At 49.0% G+C, this 17,708-nt stretch overlaps 2 protein-coding genes across 7 annotated transcripts; one reads left to right on the top strand and one right to left on the bottom strand.

Annotated features, from left to right (window-relative positions):
* Nucleotides 1-1,569: 1,569 nt before the first annotated feature.
* Nucleotides 1,570-13,766, bottom strand: SLC5A6 (solute carrier family 5 member 6). 6 transcript variants are annotated; one of them, XM_007088905.3, is made up of 18 exons: nucleotides 13,305-13,766; nucleotides 12,194-12,260; nucleotides 9,797-9,881; nucleotides 8,478-9,150; nucleotides 8,061-8,126; nucleotides 7,674-7,725; nucleotides 7,230-7,297; nucleotides 6,756-6,910; nucleotides 6,194-6,334; nucleotides 5,859-5,988; nucleotides 5,204-5,292; nucleotides 4,663-4,775; nucleotides 4,253-4,320; nucleotides 3,750-3,836; nucleotides 3,421-3,602; nucleotides 3,102-3,205; nucleotides 2,734-2,852; nucleotides 1,570-2,385 (listed from the first exon to the last, which is right to left on the bottom strand). In XM_007088905.3, exons 4-18 carry the CDS (start codon nucleotides 8,868-8,870, stop codon nucleotides 2,233-2,235), a joined length of 1,920 nt encoding a protein of 639 aa, XP_007088967.2. In that variant the 5' UTR covers nucleotides 8,871-9,150; nucleotides 9,797-9,881; nucleotides 12,194-12,260; nucleotides 13,305-13,766; the 3' UTR covers nucleotides 1,570-2,232. The 6 variants fall into 6 exon arrangements, with proteins under 6 accessions (XP_007088967.2, XP_007088964.2, XP_042838232.1 ...); XM_007088902.2 differs by lacking the exon at nucleotides 13,305-13,766 and adding an exon at nucleotides 12,445-12,678; XM_042982298.1 differs by lacking the exon at nucleotides 13,305-13,766 and adding an exon at nucleotides 12,445-12,678 and having other exon boundaries at nucleotides 2,737-2,852.
* Nucleotides 12,833-17,689, top strand: ATRAID (all-trans retinoic acid induced differentiation factor). The gene is made up of 7 exons (XM_007088910.3): nucleotides 12,833-13,137; nucleotides 13,822-13,943; nucleotides 16,145-16,216; nucleotides 16,428-16,499; nucleotides 16,600-16,721; nucleotides 17,020-17,117; nucleotides 17,340-17,689. The coding sequence occupies exons 1-7, from the start codon at nucleotides 13,039-13,041 to the stop codon at nucleotides 17,442-17,444; spliced, it is 690 nt and encodes a 229-aa protein (XP_007088972.1). The 5' UTR covers nucleotides 12,833-13,038; the 3' UTR covers nucleotides 17,445-17,689.
* The last annotated feature ends 19 nt before the right edge of the window (nucleotides 17,690-17,708 follow it).

Genomic DNA, 17,708 nt, shown 5'->3' with positions numbered 1-17,708 from the left:
GCTTAAGGAGGTTAAGTGGATGAACCAGCATTTGAACCTAGATCTGTATACTCGACTCCACCATCACCAGTGGTATTTTTAAAGATTCAATTTATAAGTCATCTCTACTCTCAATGTGGGGGTAGAACTCACAACTCTAAGACCAAGAGTTGCGTGGTCGTCTGAGCCAGCTAGAGGCCCCCTAAGTGGTACTTTAAAAATGTGCAAATAAGTTTACTTTGTTAAAAGCAGAGCATCTTTGTTCTGTTACGGACTTTGAATTATTTATACGGAGTACCAAATGTTTTTACCCTCTCCCCTTAAATGTCATAATCCTTGAAACCTTTGAATCCTGTGGTTTTTCCTCTTTTCTCTGCTAACATGCAAGGGTTTTGGACTGAGGCAACTTTGAAATAATGGTGGCACCTGGTGCAGGGTCCTGAGGTGGCACAGTCATTTTCTTGGATGCAAAATGGCGGCCAACTTTAACGCCCTTGCATGTAGGTGATGGATAAACATGTTGAAAATGAACAAAGCAGAGCCTGGTTAGATCTAGAACTCTGATAGCTTGGTGCGTGGGGGTAGTCAGCCAGGAGCAGCACCCCCTTTGCCCCCAGGTAGAGGGGCTATCAAGAAGGCAGACCTCAGGGCAGTCAACTTGGCATTTCTTGAAACTGTCCACAGATCTGCCTGAGGGGCCTGGAGAGCTTATGCAGAGTTACTTCTGTGCAGTTGGACAAGGCCAGGCCAACCGAGGGCCTAGGGTGCATGGGCTTGAGCTGTGCTCTTCACAAGAGTCCAGCTCCAATGTTCTATTTTTATTATTATTTTTTAAGTTTATTTATTTTGAGATAAAGAGCACAAGCAGGTGAGGGGCAGAGAAGAGAGACAACCTCAAGCAGGCTTAACACCACCCAGCAAGTAGCAGCATTCTCCCAACAGCCCCCAAAGTGAAAATTTGAGCAGCAGTGATTGTACCAGTCAAGGACAAGATGGGTGGGACAGGAGACAGACTGAGCTGCAGGGAACGAACAGCAGCAGAGGGAGTGTGCATCTTCCACCCAGATAAGCACAATGCTGCTCCCTGAAGACATGACAGCCAGTCTGTGCAGGGGTAGAAGGGGCTTTATCACTGCCATGGACGGGCCTGGGGTGAACCAGAGCAGCTGTGAACAAATAGTACAGGAACCCCGATTCTAGGCCCATTAAGCTTTTATTTCCTAGGAACAAAGATATGTGGGCAAGAAACTCCAAAAGGAAACGAGCACAAACAACAAAATGACACTAGGGTGGTGTGCCAGGTGGGTGGCACACTCCACAGTGGACCTGGTCATGCCCTGGTTTTTTGGATCTACATCTGTCCCGTCCCCAAGTGCCCATTACATAGGTGGAGGGTGCGGGCAGCAAGGTAGAAAGCTTCCCAAATTTATGCAAAGGAGATGAATGTACTGATCTTTTTTGTTTTTTTTTAATCTTTTCTTAAATGTTTTTTGTTTGTTTTTTTTGAGAGAGAAATTGAAAGCATGAGCAGGGGAGGGACAGAGGATCCAAAGCACAATCCACGTTGACAGCAGTGAGCCCATGTGGGGCTCAAATTCATGAACCGCGAGATCATGACCTGAGCCAAAGTCAAGACGCTCAACTGACTGAGCCACCGAGGCACCCCGTACCGGTCTGTTCTGAGAGGACTCTTGGGGACAACTAACCCTCTGCCTCAAGAATGGAGGTAGACAGGTAAGAATGAGAGCAGCCTCGGTGTCACAGACAACCTGAAAGTAGTCACGGGCTCTCTGTGGCTGACAGAAACTATGCTCAAAATAGGACTGCAAGAGAAGCGACAGCTGGCCAAAGCAGCTTTGTATTTAATGGTAAACATGGCCAACCTTGTCAAATCAGGCCCCAGAACAGTGATAACCAGCACTGCAGTTTCTATTCACTTCAAAGGATCCTGATGATGATTAATCAGAAGCCATTACCCACTCCCCAGAGGATTTGCTTCTATACCCTTCGCTAGCAAAATCCTGTCCACTGCAAGCCTGGTCTTCTAGAGAATAGACTGTCAAGGGACAAGTAAAAACCCTGTCCTGCCCTCACACTTCCCACGCTATGATGGCTTCTACTGCAGCCCAAACATCTAAGAACAAGGTCCTTTGGTGGGCTAGGTAATCTAGTCCTTGATTGTCTCTGCATTATGCATCACATAACTCATCACTATACTACAGGCTGCCTCCGGGACTGGGACCCGAGCCCAGATCACAGTGAGGTCTCCTGCAGGATGAAGGTGGGGCTGCTCCCCTGGTGGGCTGAACCTTCTTCAGGCACGGCCATGGCCTCCTTGTCTCTGCTATTCTTCAACATCCCATTACTCATCTTTTCTGGAAACGCAGGGGTATCCACCGAGAGATCCTGGAGAACACACAGACCAAAGGGGATGAGACACTGCTTTGATCCTTGCTGGAAGGGAGATCAGCAAGGGGCGGCGGGAGAGAAAGGGAGAAGCAAAGCACACGGTGAGCAGGGAGGCAGGAGAAAGGAAAGGCCAGCATGTTGGGCACCTCTCCGGGCTGAGACCCTTCTGTCCACCAAGCCAGCACTCCCCCATGGGTAGAAGCCGGGGGGTTGCTGGGGGACGGTCCAGGTTCAGGCAAACAATCAGGGTTGCTGGGGAGAAAGGAAAGGGATGGAAGGAAACCTAGAAGGTCTGGTAATAATCTGGAGAGGTAAGGGAGGGTATAATCTGGGCAACATAACTGCTACCTGGCTGTAGCTTTTGCAGTGAAGTCGCTTCTGACAAGACAGGGGCAGGAGGTCAACAAGTCTTGAAAACACTGGGGAAATGGTCCGAGGGTTCAGGGTCCGGCCCCGCATTCCCCCTGAAGGCAAAGGCAAAGGCACTTCTGAGTCTCCTACCACGTAACAAGTGCACACCCAATAAGCCATCTGTTCTTGGGGCTCTGAGTCCTCAGCCCCTGCCAACCTCCCAGAGCTCAGCCAAGAAGTCTGACTGTTAGACACCCAGGAGCCCAGAGGGCAGGGTCAGTTCTACCCCAGAATCCAGATTCCCTGATTAGCCTCCCTCAGCCTGTCTTGCTTCTCTGTGCCCCCATCCCACACGCCCTCACCAGTGAGCCAACTGACAATCAGGCCCACCACAATGACTGTGGTGGAGTTGTGAGCGCTGTACCATAAATACGACAAGGAGTAGAACCGTTGCAGTCCTGTAGGCCTGGGGAGAACAGGAATAAGGATAGTTAGCAATTTACTGACAGGGCATTCCTCAGGGACCTGGCTCCACCCACCTATACTGTCCTAGGGTCTTGGGACCCAACTCTCAACATTGCCCTGAGGACTCTGGTGGTCCATCCCTTAGCAAGGCCCCTGGGAAACCCCTCAAAAATGAGCTATTCTCCCCAAGTAGAAAGTGAGTGAACCCCAACTCACCTGGAGCGAGTGGTTGAGGGCATCAGTGTGGTCATGGCAACGGTGGTCAGGTTACTAGGCAGGGAAAAGCTGGATATATTAGAGGGAGAAGGTGCCACGCCAAAGGCCATCTTGGTCACTATGCTCCCAATGCCAATCCAGAAGGCCATGACAAGTCCAGCCAATAGGCCCACAATGGCACCCTGCCCAGAGACACAGCACATTCTCCAGTTATGATGCCAGCCCTAACAAACCTTCACACCAGTTCCCAGAACTCACAGGGAGAGCCTTGCCAAGCCATTCCCCAGGCCCACCCCTGTAAACGACTGTGGAGCCAGACGGTCACTCACAGGAGGGTTGGCACAAGGAAAGAACATCCCGAGACAGAAGAGTCCGAGCAGCGGCCCCCCAACCATGCCAAAGATGCTGAGTGCTGCCTGCGGAGGATAGGGTTGAAGAAAAAAATAACAGAGAATATTCAGGCTCAGAGGCCCCCCCCCAGCCTCACCAATGTAGAGTACAGCCACCCGCCAATGGCTCAGCGGCCCCCTTGTCAGGTCTGTGTCTTCTACGTGAAAATGTTAGAATGCAGGATTCCAGAAGGCATATGGGTAAGGAAATGTGCTGTGGGTTCTCCTCTGAGGCTAAAATAATCCCCAGATGTCTGAGCCAACAAGGACCTGGGAATGACTCTGGAGAAGGCTACTCACAGCTAAAGGTGGTCCATCAAAGACGAATTTTTGACACCCATCCCTATACCATTCCCTTCACATCAGTGGTATTCCTCAACTTCCCATCTCAATCACCTCCTTATCTCCCTTAACAATTGCTTTCTTTTCTGCATAGTCCTTACCTGCAGCACAGGTCCCATCTGAGAAGAAATATAGGCCATTCCCAGACAAAGTAGCCCATAGCCAAAGGCTGGGGGGAAAAAAAGGGAGAAAACACGCAGAGGTAAGTAAATAGAACTAAAAGAAGAAAAAGTAGAGGAAAGCTCCTTCCCCAAACCGCTACCTCTGTGTCCCTGGAAACAGGGCATATTACCTCCTGCCCCAGCTCCAGGTCCCTCCCACCCGGTCCTCACGCTTATGGGACTCAGAGACCTTCCCAGGAAATGCCCTGAGATAATAAACAAGGTTGTGTGCTTCATGTGGCAAGCGCCAAGCCAAGGCTAAAGCCGGTGCCGTCAAGCAGACTGATGACAGTGCTTCAGGTGTGTCTTAGAAAGAATACAACTGAATAGATGAGGAAGCATAATCCCACCGAGGATTCTGGAAAGCATGATGGCCTGGACTTCAGAGAACTGAGGGAACCAGGGTCGGATCAGATCTTCCATCGTAACAGTTGCCAATGAATTAAAAGCAGAGGATATGGTGCTGAAAGAAGGAAGAAAAAGATGAGCTGTGCTGACTCTGGGAGCTGAGAGGCAAAACCACCAGGGGCCCTACTAAGGGAGTAGCACTCTAAAGGCAGGAGAAAACATATGCAGCCAGAAGCCATCCTCACAGTTGGCAGCCGAGGAAGAGGCCTGGAAGGCAAGGACACCTGTCCTTTTCTGAGTGGGGTACAGGTTTTGATCAAGTAGAATCAATTCCTGGTGTCGTAAAAAGAAGAACCCTTCACCAAAAGGGGGGCATCTCCTGGAAGATGATATGCTCTCTCCTATACAGATAAGCTGTCCCTCATCATCCACAGATAAAAGGGCACATTGAGAAACTCAGAGAGATCCCCTCCTCCACCTGTCACCTTGTGTCAAGCAGGGATCAGCTGCACCAAACCTGAGGAAAATGGTCAAAGAAGGTACCTGAGGGAACCACTGAAGAGGCAGGCAACAAAGAGCCCAGGCAGGCCCGGCAGGCCTTTCAGGAGATCCATCACAAAATACAGGACGAACTGCAGGCAGAGCAGAAGTGCACAGCTCTCTTGAGAGAGGAGCCCTTCCCCAGGGCAAGACATGTGAGAAACCCCCTACATGTGCCCCTGCCAGCCTACGGAAACCCGGTGATTAAGAAGGGCGCTAAGCACTGAAGGTGACCCACAGGAAGTAGAAAAAAACGGGCTCTGGAGACAGAACACAGTTCGCACCCCAGCCATGCCCAATTAGCAGTGTGACGAGCATGTGGGCCACCCCGATGACTTTTTTCCCTTCTATAAAATGAGGCTGTTGTGGGGATTAGACGAGACCGGGTACGTGACAGCTCCTAACAAAGCGCATCGCACGGTGCATAGTGGTGAGCCAATAAAGGTAGGTCCCCACCCCAGCAGGGTGAGCACTGTGATTAGGTGATACTGGGAACTGGGACCCTCATGTGCCAGATTGTAGAATCCCACAGTGAAAAGCCACTTACATCCATTTCCTACCCAGGATGGGAGTCCTTTCTGCAGCCAACCAGACACTCCTCTTGGAGGCCTAGGTTGGCCCTCATGGGCACAGAAAAGTGCCAGGGAGGCCTTCTCACCTGGTCAGGGGCTGCTTGAGCCTGCTGGGAGCTCATGGGGTACTTCTGGTAATAGGCAAACATGACCAAGCCAATGAGACAGCTCATGCAGAGGACCACCTGCTGGCAAGGGAAGACTGCATAGCAGGAGCTGCAAGACACCAGTGCCAAGGAAACAGAGACTGTTAATAGACATCTTCAGGCATGTCCCAAGTTCCAAAAGGCAAACCTGTATCCTGACCCCAATGGGTATGTTTGCGCTCTGGCATCATGCCCCCACCCCAACTGCCCCGTAGAACAGGGTCCCACCATCTTCTCTAGCCCCTGCTCCCTGGTCTTCCTGTCCATGCACTCACAGTATAGCAGCCTTCTCCGTGCGGGAACTGAGGTAGCGCTGCACCTGAGCCTGGTTCACCCCATACAAGGAGAGCATCATGAAGACACCCCCAAAAGCCAACGTCCAGAAAGTGTGCCGTACAAAAGGATCTGGATTCAGCCTGCAACAGATGCCAAATGGTCACTGTGGCATAGCCCCCAACAGTCTCAGCCTTCCTCGCACTCCTACAATGAGGGTCAGAGGAAAGCAGAGCACAGATGCTGCTGCAAGGGCCAAGGAGCTACCGAAGGCAAGAACCGGGTGGACACAAGAGATGGTGCAGCAAGACGGAGGAAGGGTTCTATCCCTCCAACCCACAGCCTCATTCCAAGTACCAAAAACATCCTGCCCCTCCTTACCCTCCAGCCAGATTCCTGTGATCACCCTCAATCTCTGCAGTGCCAGCTTCCCACCCATCTCAGTGCTGCCACCTAAGGCTTACACAGCTTGTCCTCTGCTTACTGCAGCCCTGAGTTCAGGCTCTAGGATGGGCTCGGCTCCGAGGCACTACAGACCCCAGCCAGGGGAAGGGGTACACTTACTCAATCCCAGAGATGAGGCCATGCTGGGAAGCCACTTCCCACGCATTCCCCAAGCCGCCCACCCTGGTTGATCCCACAATGATAACCACCAGCTGCCCTAGGAACATGACCAGCGTCTGGAACACATCTGTCCAGATGACTGCCTTCAGACCACCCTGCAGGGAAAAGAAAGCATACCTGACACAGATGTCTTTAAAACCATCCACAAATTAAGACACCCGACCACCAGCAAGGGCACTATACCACCAGGGGCCTAATTCCCACCCCACCCCCTACCTTCAGTATGCCGTCCCCTCTCCTACGTCCCACTTCCCACCAAAGTCCTATCGCATCTCCTACGTATTATTTCATCCCACTCTAAAACTCCATCCCATCTCCCCACCTACATTTCTACCTCATCCCTTCTTTTTCTTCCCATCTCCCCTCCTTACTTGACCTCTTCCCCCTCTCTCTTTTAAGATTCACCACACTTACCAAAGCAGTGTAGATAGTACAGACAATGCCTAGGGTCAGCACTGACAGCCACAGATCAAAGCCAGTCACTGCAAACAAGTAAAAACCACAATTCTGTCTCTAGAAGAGGGTTTCCCAGAGACTAGAAAAAAACCCAGTAAGACATGAAACGTGCAGTCATCAAGGATGTAATAAATCATTCACTATAATCGAAAAAAATGTTCGAACCCCACCAAAAGGTACTGATTAACCAATTCAGACGAGACATGGTAATGTCTGATTAGCTTTCAAGTGAGGCGAACCAAGGTGCTTCCACCTCCGGCAGAGACAAGCCAAGGGCCCATGCAGTGAAATAACTCCCTGGCCAAGGTCAGATTCTTTTCTGCACACTCTCCTCTACCTGCCCCTCCCAAAGGTGTTTTCCCAGCCCGCTGTGGCTGACAGCCAGGGGCTGTGACTCCTCACCTGCATTGAGGGCCAACGATGGTGCATAGAGCACAACACCCATGTAGATCACCTGTCAGGTATGGAAAAGAGAATGTGAGGGGGAGGGGAAATGAGGGTGGGTACGGAAAGGAGAAAAGATGGACCTCAGCTCCTAATGGCCTCCCTTCATCTAGGCTCACTTTCCTTTCCCTTCTTCCAAATTTTAGCTTGCTGCCACCATACTGACTGTGCTGGAACCAGAAGGAATAGGAAACAGGATGCCTCTGGTGGCTTCAGGGACACTGACACCTTGCAGGACCTTTAATCCTGCCTGAGAGCAGAGGAAGCTCAGAGTGCTTCAGAATGCCTGAGTTTGGGTCCCCCTACCATATCCCAGGCTCAAATTCTACCTTCATTTCTACTTACCATCTGAAAGATGAAGGTCACGGTCCCACAAATCCGCACAGCCTTATTGAAGCGGAGCTCCAGATACTAGATAGAAATATGCAGATACAGATATATAATCGTAGATATCTTTATATATTTAAAGGCATTCCTCCCCACTCTACCCCCACAATTCACACACAGCATCCCTCAAGAAATCCAGGAACATGAGGGAATATTCAACTCCTATCCACTCTGGGCCTCCATTCACAGTACCTTCCTTCTCTCCCCACTCCCACCTGACTTCACCCAGAAAGAACTTGGAAACACATGATGTGTCCCATCGCTCTAATTAGGCAGAAAAGGTCCAGGGACCCAGATCCCTTGTATGTGCCCTCTTCCTCCTTTCCATCTCTGACCCTGGTGGTCCTATGTGCTCCTCCCTTCCTCTCTGCTCACCTCATAGGCACTGGTGAGATGCAGGCGGTAGAAGACAGGGATGAAGACGTGTGCAGGGATCACCAGTCCCAGGAAATAGCAGCAGCCCAGGAACCAATACTGGGTCCCAAATCGGTAGATCTCGGACGGCACACCCAGAATGGCCACAGCTGACTGGAAGGTGGCCAGCAGCGACAGAGCCACAGGAAGACAGCCCATTTTGCGGTCTGCCATGAGCAGCTGGCCAACAGTATGCCGGCCCCAGCCACGAAAGGCATGGTAGAGCCCAATGGCAAGGGAAAGAACCAGCAGCAGGGCAAACACCACATAGTCCACAAGGGAGAAGGCAGATGTGTCCACGTCTGTGTCTGAGGTTGGAAGCAGGGGAGTAGAGGTGCTAACCCCCACACTCATCTTCACTGTGTCTGTGACCTACAGTCACTTGCTGCTCCTGAGCTCTGGGCTGCCACTCAGCTGGGCAACGGCAGGCAAATGGCTACAACCTGGCTTCCGGCCACGATCTCACAGTCCTTCTCCTCCACCAAGTGACATTGTCCAAGGTGAGTTGCAAAGGAATCAGCTCCTAGTCAGGCCTATCTTGCCTTCATGCGCATCTGCCCTCAAGGCCTGTGTATCCAACAACCATCAAACTTGGACCAGCCAGTTCTGTACAGCCCTTGGAGATCTGGAGGTCCTGGTATGGTTTTGGTAGGGGAGGAAAGAAGCAACAGAGTGAGACAGCCAGGAGACAACTATTTGGCTAAGACTTTTGGGCAGACACAGCTGAGAAATATAAAAACTTTCTTAGGTCTCCACCCCAGTAACAAAAGAAAAATCAACTCGAGCCCACATTTCTTCTCAAAAAATTTCCCTGCCCCCACCTGCAGGCACAGACCCAGTCACTACAATGTACTAAGCCAGCAGACCCCAACCTGGCGCCACAGCCCAGCAGGGAAGAAGAAATGGAGACCAATAACAGCATGGCTTCCTCTATTTCCCCTAGCCTCAGCCCCCACCTCCCGTATTCCTAGTGTCAGCTTCCTAACAGGACGCCTTCTTAGCCCTGATCCCTAGTTAGATTACCTTCATGGAAGCCCAAACTCCATTCCAGGCATCCCCAGGCCAACCACTTTGCTCTCTCCTGCCACCCACCTCCCAGTTCCTCCCTGTAACACAACAGCCAATAGCAGATCTGGGAAGAGTGATAGAATTCAAAAGTGAGAGGGTAACATGCTGGAGCCAGGAGTTCAACTTATGATTATAGAAAAGCAGATCAGCCAGGGAGCTGGGGCAAGGGCAGCTGGGGAGAGTGCTCCTATCCTCCTGAGGTAGACACCTACCTAGAGAAGTAATCCCTGTTCAGAGGCAGCGCTGCCTGGAGAAGCTGTGTGTGTCTAGAGCTGGGCAGAAGCTGAGAGTCTGGCTCTGTACGTGGCGGAGGTGAAATCAGGAATTAGGGGTGAAGTGAAGTTCAGCAGTTATTTGTTCTGGCCGCTTTAAGGAACCAATGTGATCCAAATGGCCCTATCACCCTATGGCCCCCAAACTCTAGCTCAGTCCTAGAGATTCCAGAATGGGGAACAGGGAGCTCACATTCAACAGCATTCCTAGCTGGATTAGGCTTTCGCTGTAAGTCACACTTGGCACTGTGTGCTAAAGAGAATTACAAAGGAGGAGCTGAGAGAAATGGGAGAGTTGCTTTTCTGACTCCTGCACAAAAAATACTAATCCTCAAGAATATAGCATTATCCTCAGAACAAGGACAAGATTATACACTTCAAAACTTAAAGGAATATTAAAAGATCACTATTACGACCCCTCGTTACCAACAAAGACACCGAGGCTCAGTGATTCAAGTGATCTTTCCAAAAACCACAGAGCTAATTATTGTCAGTCCAGATCACAGCTCAAGTCTGGTGATTCCCATCCAGCCACTCTTCATTTATACCATAATGTCTTCAAAGAATATCTGTGAGATTCTCACTGATATGGAGAAAATACCACAGCATGTCAGATTTTTAGATAGCCTAAATGATGACAGGTAATGTTGTTTTCAGTATCTCTTTTTTACATTTTCTTACCGAAGCATCTCACTTTTTGTAACCCAGCGGTATGCCATGAACTTCAAAAACTCCAATAATGATAAATAAGGAAAAAGTAACCATTACTATCACTTTTAAAACACCATGCCTCAGTTTATGCACTTTACACAAACATTCTCTGATTCTCAAGGAAGCAGAGTTAGACAAGTTAAATAACTTGCCTAAGGTTACAGGGCACAATACAAAACAAAGGAGAAAGAAAGAGCACTAACTGCAGGTATGACAGGTGATTCACCTGGGGGGAGGGGGACATCCTTACTATTCCTAGAACCAGGGTAGGAGCAGAACATTAATTGCAGTCAGTCATTCGCAGAACAAAGTTTAGATTTAAACTAGTCTAGACACACATTAATATAACCTATGTCTTCTGTGCTTGCCCACTAGGAGAAAGATCAGCCTGGCTGTCTTATGGTTCTCCCACACTGTGTTCTTGGGCAGATATTGCCTAGCTGGCAAGATACGGCCTTACACAGACCAAACCTGAACTCTGAACCTCATGGACCCAACAAAGATAGGAAATCAGAGCCGGCAACTCTTGGATCACATGTTCTACGAGTCTCAAATGTTAGTTCCCAAAAAAGTGTTCCCACCAGGTCCCTCTGGTTTAACCTAAAGATTCCCTGTGGCTCCTCTTTGGCAAATTTGACTATGACAGAGGTGATGAAAAATACTAGGAGTAAGAGAGGGTGTCTGCTGTATGCAAATAAGAATGTGTAGCCTCTGTCTCCCTCTCTCTCTGTCCTGCTTGCTTTCTTCTCTCTCTCTCTCTCAAATAAGTAAACATTAAAAAAAAAAAAAAGAAAAAAAGAAAAGAACATGTAGGGTTAGTGACAAAGAGCGGTTACAGAAAGGAAAAAAGTCTCAGTATAGACTAGAACACAGACTTACAGAACTGGTGACCCTCTACTTCTGGGGTACATTGGTGGAGCTTCTTGATAGAATTCTATTAGCATGAGGTGCAGAGAACCTTCCCAGAAGGCTGAAGAGAGGCACGCAAGACAGGTAAAACCTGACCCAGTGAAGTGTTCCTTAGACAGGATTCTGATTCTAGGAACAGGAGAGTTAGTGGCTTTCTAAAAACTCTACACCATTGTAAAGCCCATGGACTCGCATCTGAGACAGTGGGAGCCAAAAGTAAGAGCTGAGTTGTGTCACTAAAACTGAAACACACAAGGCACAAATAGTGGACTGTGAGACCCCTTCTTAAAACTATAACACACACAGAAAGGGAAGAGAATCACTTACACCACCCTACCCCCCCCAACCCCTGCCTGCGCTGAACTGCCTGGACTCCTACAAAAGGCAAATGGGGCCACCGCAGGACCCACTGCCTTAAAAAGATTCCTTCAAAATCTGTCCTTGTGCCTAGAATTCCTCAAGGTCTGAAAGGGTTTAGTACCCTCATTAAAACGCTAGTAACTACCAAAGACTTAGAGAACGTGCCGCCAGCTGAAAGTAAATCCTTTTAGGAGAGTCCACGTGCCCGTGGATAAGGGCAAGGGAAGCCCGGGGGGCCACTCTAGAGGAGTTAGCTTTGATGAGCTTTTGCCTGGCCCTCAGCAAAGGCACCACGCAGTCCCTTCGGGCGCGGGGCTCCCCAGGGCCACCCTCGGGGAGCGGTCGCCTTTCCCTTACCTCCGTGGCTCAGCCAGGGCTAAGAGAGTCCAGTCGTTTTTCTCGTGATCAGCATCAGCCCGTTTTTCTGGGAAGGCAAAGGAGATAAGAAGGCAGCGAAGCGCGTGTCCCGCCCCTCCCTCCTCACCAAGCTCCGACAGCCACGCGGTCTCCTGACTGAGGTGACGGGGCTAGGGTGCCCAGGGCGTCCCCAGGCTCATCTCCTCCCGCCGGGGTTTGCCCTTCACTCTTCGCTCCTCCATCACCCTTACCCTCTTTATTTGCTGGCTTCCCGCCTTCCCTCCACACGTGAGGTGGCTTAACCACTAGCACCACGAGGCTCGCAACTCAGATCTTCCCGCGCCTCCACGAGGGGGGCCGACTCGCCCCGCCCCTCCCTGCCTCGGCGCCACTCTCGGTAGCCTTTGGACACTGGCCCCCTGGCGCCGGCCCGCCCCGTTTGCCGGGTCTCCACGGTTGAGTGTGGCCGCGGTGGCAAAGCCTGGCCTGCCACCTGCCGGCTGAGTGACAGCGGGGCCCGCCCCCGGGCCGCCTCGCGTGGCGCCGCCATGTTTACTGAGGGCGGCGGGAGCTGCAAGCCGCTGCGGTGACGCGACCTCGGCATCCGGAAGCGAGGAACGCGGAGCTGAGAGGGCGGCGGCTGGGAGGCCTTCGCTAACGGGGGAAAGGAGAGGGGGTTGGCCAGTCCTCTCTAACGGGGACTGGGACGCACTGAAAAGAGCTCTGACCTCCTCAACCCGCAGCAATCCCCCAGCCCGCTTCGGGCCGACTGGGCCACACCCGCGGAGGGCGGAGCCACACGCGCAAATCTCGCGAGGCGCTGAGAAGGACAAAGGGAGCGAAAAATGGCTCCTCGCGGGCCGGGTAGTCCTTCGAACCTGGTGCCTTGGGCAGCTGCCGTGCTCCTTGTTGTGGGCGCGAAAAGGGCCCTGGCGCTACCCGAGGTACAGAAACAAGTTAGAGGTCGGACTGCAGCATAGTTCCTGGGCAGCCTTGTTTCGCGCTCGCCCGCCCTGGTCTCTCGGCTCTCCCCAGCCCGCCGGTGGCGACGATTTCGTCCCTGAGGCTTGCCTCGCTGTAGCCCCGCCGGCTCCTGCTCCCGTGTACTCACGCTGCGTAGGTCCCCCAGTGACCTCGCCTTGCTGACGTGGACCTTTAAAATTTGATCTCCTTGCTCTTTTGAATAATTGTAAATTGTTCTTCTACCGACGCGTCCTCTGACTGTACTTCACGCTCGTCACGCGCGAATGCCGTATATCGTGCCCTGGCAGGACTGTACTTTCTGTAATGCTTGATGACTTCTTTGTATACCTGCAGTGCTTTTATACCTGGCCAAACCGGGTCTGTCAGATTGAGAAGTCACTGGATAGGGCATAATAAATATTGTCGAATGGTGATCCTCGAAGACGAGGGCCTGTCCTGGGTGAGCTCTGGTACAGAAAGTCTCTAGTGTGCTGATTTGGCTCCTGGCTCTAGGCGAAGAAATGCATCTCCTAGTCAAACTTAACATAAAGATAGGACACCTATCGTTAAAGGAATTTTGAAGAGTGTACTGGTAGTTAACTTTTGACCCCTGCTTGTTCTTGGTTTTTCTTTCTGAATTCCTAACCGTTTTCTCTCCTCTGCAGATATGCATCCAGTGTCCAGGGAGTGTGCGAAATTTGTCAGAAGTGGCGCTTTATTGTAAGCAGACACCGGAGCTAATGCTGCAGGCCCGCTGCTGCCTGAATCAGAAGGGCACCATCCTGGGGTGAGAGAGAAGACAACCCTGGATACTGGAAGAGTTCTGGAACTGGATTCTTAAAGGCTTACCTGATTGGCTATTGGGATAAATATTGGTGCCTATTTTGGAGTCATCCAAGCCATGATTCTCACACTTTAAAAAAAAATTTTTTTTAAGTTTATTTTGAGAGAGAGAGAGAGAGACAGAGAGTGAGCCAGGGAGGGGCAGAGAGAAGAGAGCATACCAAGCAGGCTCCACAGTGCATGGGGCTCGAACTCATGAACCGTGTGATTCTCATGCTTTTAAATGTGTTAGTAGCATTTTTAGCTAGTTAAACAACCCTGTTATTCTTCTATGCAGTTGAAACTGCATAGAAGTCATAATTTTTACCCACTTAAAAAAAAAAAGGCTTTTATGGCTTTCTTTTAAAAGAAGCTTTGTTCTCTTGTTTGTTTTCAACTCTGGATTATTCACTGTGTGTCTCCATGAAATGACTCCCTTAGCCTCCAAGGCACGATGCTAACAGAATTTTCTTCCCTTCCAATTAATTCAAGTTTGTCTTTGAGGCAAATTCCTCTTTCATCCCTCATGAACATTAATCTGCATTTACTCCCTTTACGCTCTTGAGGCTCCACCTATTCTCATGACTTCAGCTATAACCACCACGCAGGTGTCTCCCAAAACTGGATCTCTTTTAGTATCCTTGGCCCTCTCCAAGCTGTACACATGGGCACCTCTAGCTTTCTATTAAGCATTTCCTCTTGAGAGCACCCTCATTTCAAAATCATAAATGTCATCTGTCTTCCATTCTCTTCCTTCTCTAATTACCTAAATACTTCCTTATAGGAAACTATCTGAAAACCACTTTTTCCCTATTATCCCTCCATTTTTAAAATTTAATTGTCTGTTGCCCTCAGGATAAAGTTCAAACCATAAACCACCACAGATTGGTTTCAATCCACCTTCCCAACATTTTTTCCCAATTATTTGTCCACTAAAATCCTTCACAAGGGTCTGGCTTCAGCCAGACTTGCCTACTTACAAAAGCATTCCACTTTTGTTTTCTTTGTTCAGGCCTCTCTCCTTACCTGAAATGCCCTTCCTCCACCAAATTAAAACATATTCATCCTTTAATTCCAGCATCTTCTGTGAATGCTCTCTACTACCAAATATCAGAGTAATATCTCATTTTTTTACTTCCTCTAATCCTTAGGGTTTGTACCACTTAAAATTATTTATATACTTTTCTGTGATTTCTTTCATATTTTAATTTAATGTTTATATTGCTTTTAAATTTTTGGTTATGGTCTTCCTCTGCTATGTGGTAAGCCACTTGAAAGCTAAGATACTGAGGGTTTTCTTTTATTCTCCCAAGTTTTGCAGTTAGTAGGTACTCAGTAAATATTTGAGAAATAAAGGAACTAGCAATAGATAGTGAAGAAAAAAATAATGTGGCATGGTCCTTAACATCCAGTAATTTATCTCCAATCTGTGGTAGAAAATGCATTTGGAGGGGCACCTGGGTGCTCAGTAAATTAAGCATCTGACTTCAGCTCAGGTCATGATCTCACTGTTAGTGGGTTCAAGCCCCGCATCGGGCTCTGTGCTAACAGCTCAGAGCCTGGAGTCTGCTCCAGATTCTGTGTCTCCTGCTCTCTCTGCCCCTACCCTACTTGCACACACACACTCACTCTCTCTCTCTCTCTCTCTCAAAAATAAATAAACACTTAAAGAAAAGAAAATGCACTTGGAAAAGACTTTCATTTATGTGACTTGCATTTTTTTTCCCATTTGAAGGCCCTTTGTGAATCTGAGAATCATAATACAATGTGAGATTCACTAACCTAGACAAGAAACAAATTTCTTCCAATATATGCACAGATGCATAGGTATACTGATGAGAACAGCACCGTCCAATAAAACTTTCTGCTATGATGGAACTGGTCCATATCTGTACTTTCCAGTACAGTAGTCACTAATCACAAGGGGAGTGGTTACTGAATACTTGAAATGTGGCTAGTGCAAATGAGAAACTGAATTTTTTTCACTTAAATAGCTACATGTAACTAATGGTGACAATGGGACAGTGCAGATTAAAACATATACCACAGCATCTAGTGTGTGGCCCTGAACACAGCTGTGTTCACTTAATATTAGCTGTAAAAAGGGTTGTATTAGTTTACCATGAATGAAGAAGAGAGACATAATTGTACTGATTATTTCCTCAGGCTGGATCTCCAGAACTGTTCTCTGAAGGACCCTGGTCCAAACTTTCCTCAGGCACATACTGCTGTCATCATGTAAGTGGTTGGTTATCCTCCCTCCAAAGGGCCAGTGTGGTGAAAGGGTGATGGGAAAAGTCTTTAAGGATGAACTTCTAAAAAGATGTTTGAATATTAATGTCGAACGTGGGCAACTCAGAATAAGAACTGGATTGCCAGTCCAGGAAGATGTGTAAATGGAAGTAGAGTGTTTTCCTAGAGCACAGTGCTAACAACGTATGCTTTGCAGAGACCTGCAAGCAAACCCCCTCAAGGATGACTTGGCCAACATTTTCTGTGGCTTTACCCAGCTCCAGACTCTGTGAGTAAGGGTACAGGGTGTGGGAGAGAACCAAAAAGGGACAGTGCTGTGAGCGCAGCATTTTGGGGCTGTGTGTTGTGACTGCCTGTGTTGTGTTCAGGATACTGCCACAAGATGTCAGCTGTCCTGGAGGTATTAATGCCTGGAATACTGTCACCTTTTATATGAACAACCAAACCTGTCAAGGACAAAGGAACCTTTGCAACAGCACGGGGGACCAAGGTATGTTGTCTCACTTCCATCCTTCTAGGAACTGCCTTTCTTCACGTCTACTCTCCATTTTAGGTCCAACAGTAAAGTTGCGTACGTGCCTCTTGTTCAAGTTTCTGAAGCTCTAACACCTTGAAAGGAAAGGTCATAAGATGCATTTTATTGTTGTTGTGTTCTGTTTATCTGAAATCTTCTTTCTTCTACTTTGACCTAGAAATAATTGAGAGAATGAATCTAAGTTGAAGCTCGATATTCGAGAAATCTACATGATGAGATCCAGTGATTTTCTCTGTTTCTCTCTGGCTCCCAGAAATGTGTCCTGAGAATGGATCCTGTGTACCTGATGGTCCAGGTCTCTTGCAATGTGTCTGTGCTGACGGCTTCCATGGCTACAAGTGTATGCGCCAGGTGAGGAATTAGGCCTTCTTATTAGGAATAGGAGAAATGCATAAGGAAGAACCTCTTTGAAAGAAGAGCCATAAGACCAGAACTGATGCAAATCATCTAGAGAAGGAAACTCTAAGAGAATTGCCCTGGGTAAGGGGATTGGTATGCTAGGAAAGAAATAGCTGTTAGGATGTAGTCCTTGATGAAACGCTGTATGAAGTTTTTTTGGTCTGTCATTCACAGGGCTCCTTCTCCCTGCTTATGTTCTTCGGTATTCTGGGATCCACCACATTATCCGTCTCCATTCTGCTTTGGGGGACCCAACGCCGAAAAGCCAAGGCTTCATGAACTGCATAGGTCTTCCTACTGACTTAAAGATTATCTTGATCTGCCTTAGCCCAGCCAGGGAGATTTTCTACCTAGACAGGCATGGTGGCCAGCAGATCCTCCTCAAGGATGAAGCCGCCATTTGGCAGGAAGATGGGAAGTTGCATAGCTTTGGGGTGTTGTGGACACTGCAGTCCAGGAGTGGACAAGGACCGGTGCCCCATTTGTGCTTGACTATAATAAACATCTTTACTTGTCGTTCTTTTTTTGTTTTTTTAATTTTCT

Source organism: Panthera tigris, chromosome A3, assembly GCF_018350195.1.
Source record: "Panthera tigris isolate Pti1 chromosome A3, P.tigris_Pti1_mat1.1, whole genome shotgun sequence".
Classification (NCBI taxonomy): Eukaryota; Metazoa; Chordata; class Mammalia; order Carnivora; family Felidae; genus Panthera; species Panthera tigris.
Note: the sequence above shows the minus strand (reverse complement) of the source record. Positions and strands in the feature narration are given on the sequence as shown.

What these genes read in the sequence shown, in the direction of transcription:
- ATRAID (XM_007088910.3), top strand. Translation starts at nt 13,039, where the DNA reads ATGGCTCCTCGCGGGCCGGGTAGTCCTTCGAACCTGGTGCCTTGGGCA. An exon ending in CAGAAGGGCACCATCCTGGG is followed by an intron (nt 13,944 to 16,144) that starts GTGAGAGAGAAG and finishes TTATTTCCTCAG; the next exon opens with GCTGGATCTCCAGAACTGTT. An exon ending in GCACATACTGCTGTCATCAT is followed by an intron (nt 16,217 to 16,427) that starts GTAAGTGGTTGG and finishes TATGCTTTGCAG; the next exon opens with AGACCTGCAAGCAAACCCCC.
- SLC5A6 (XM_007088905.3), bottom strand. Translation starts at nt 8,870, where the DNA reads ATGAGTGTGGGGGTTAGCACCTCTACTCCCCTGCTTCCAACCTCAGAC. An exon ending in GGCCTCATCTCTGGGATTGA is followed by an intron (nt 6,335 to 6,755) that starts GTAAGTGTACCC and finishes CATCTGTTGCAG; the next exon opens with GCTGAATCCAGATCCTTTTG. An exon ending in CTCAAGCAGCCCCTGACCAG is followed by an intron (nt 5,293 to 5,858) that starts GTGAGAAGGCCT and finishes CTCTGCCTGCAG; the next exon opens with TTCGTCCTGTATTTTGTGAT.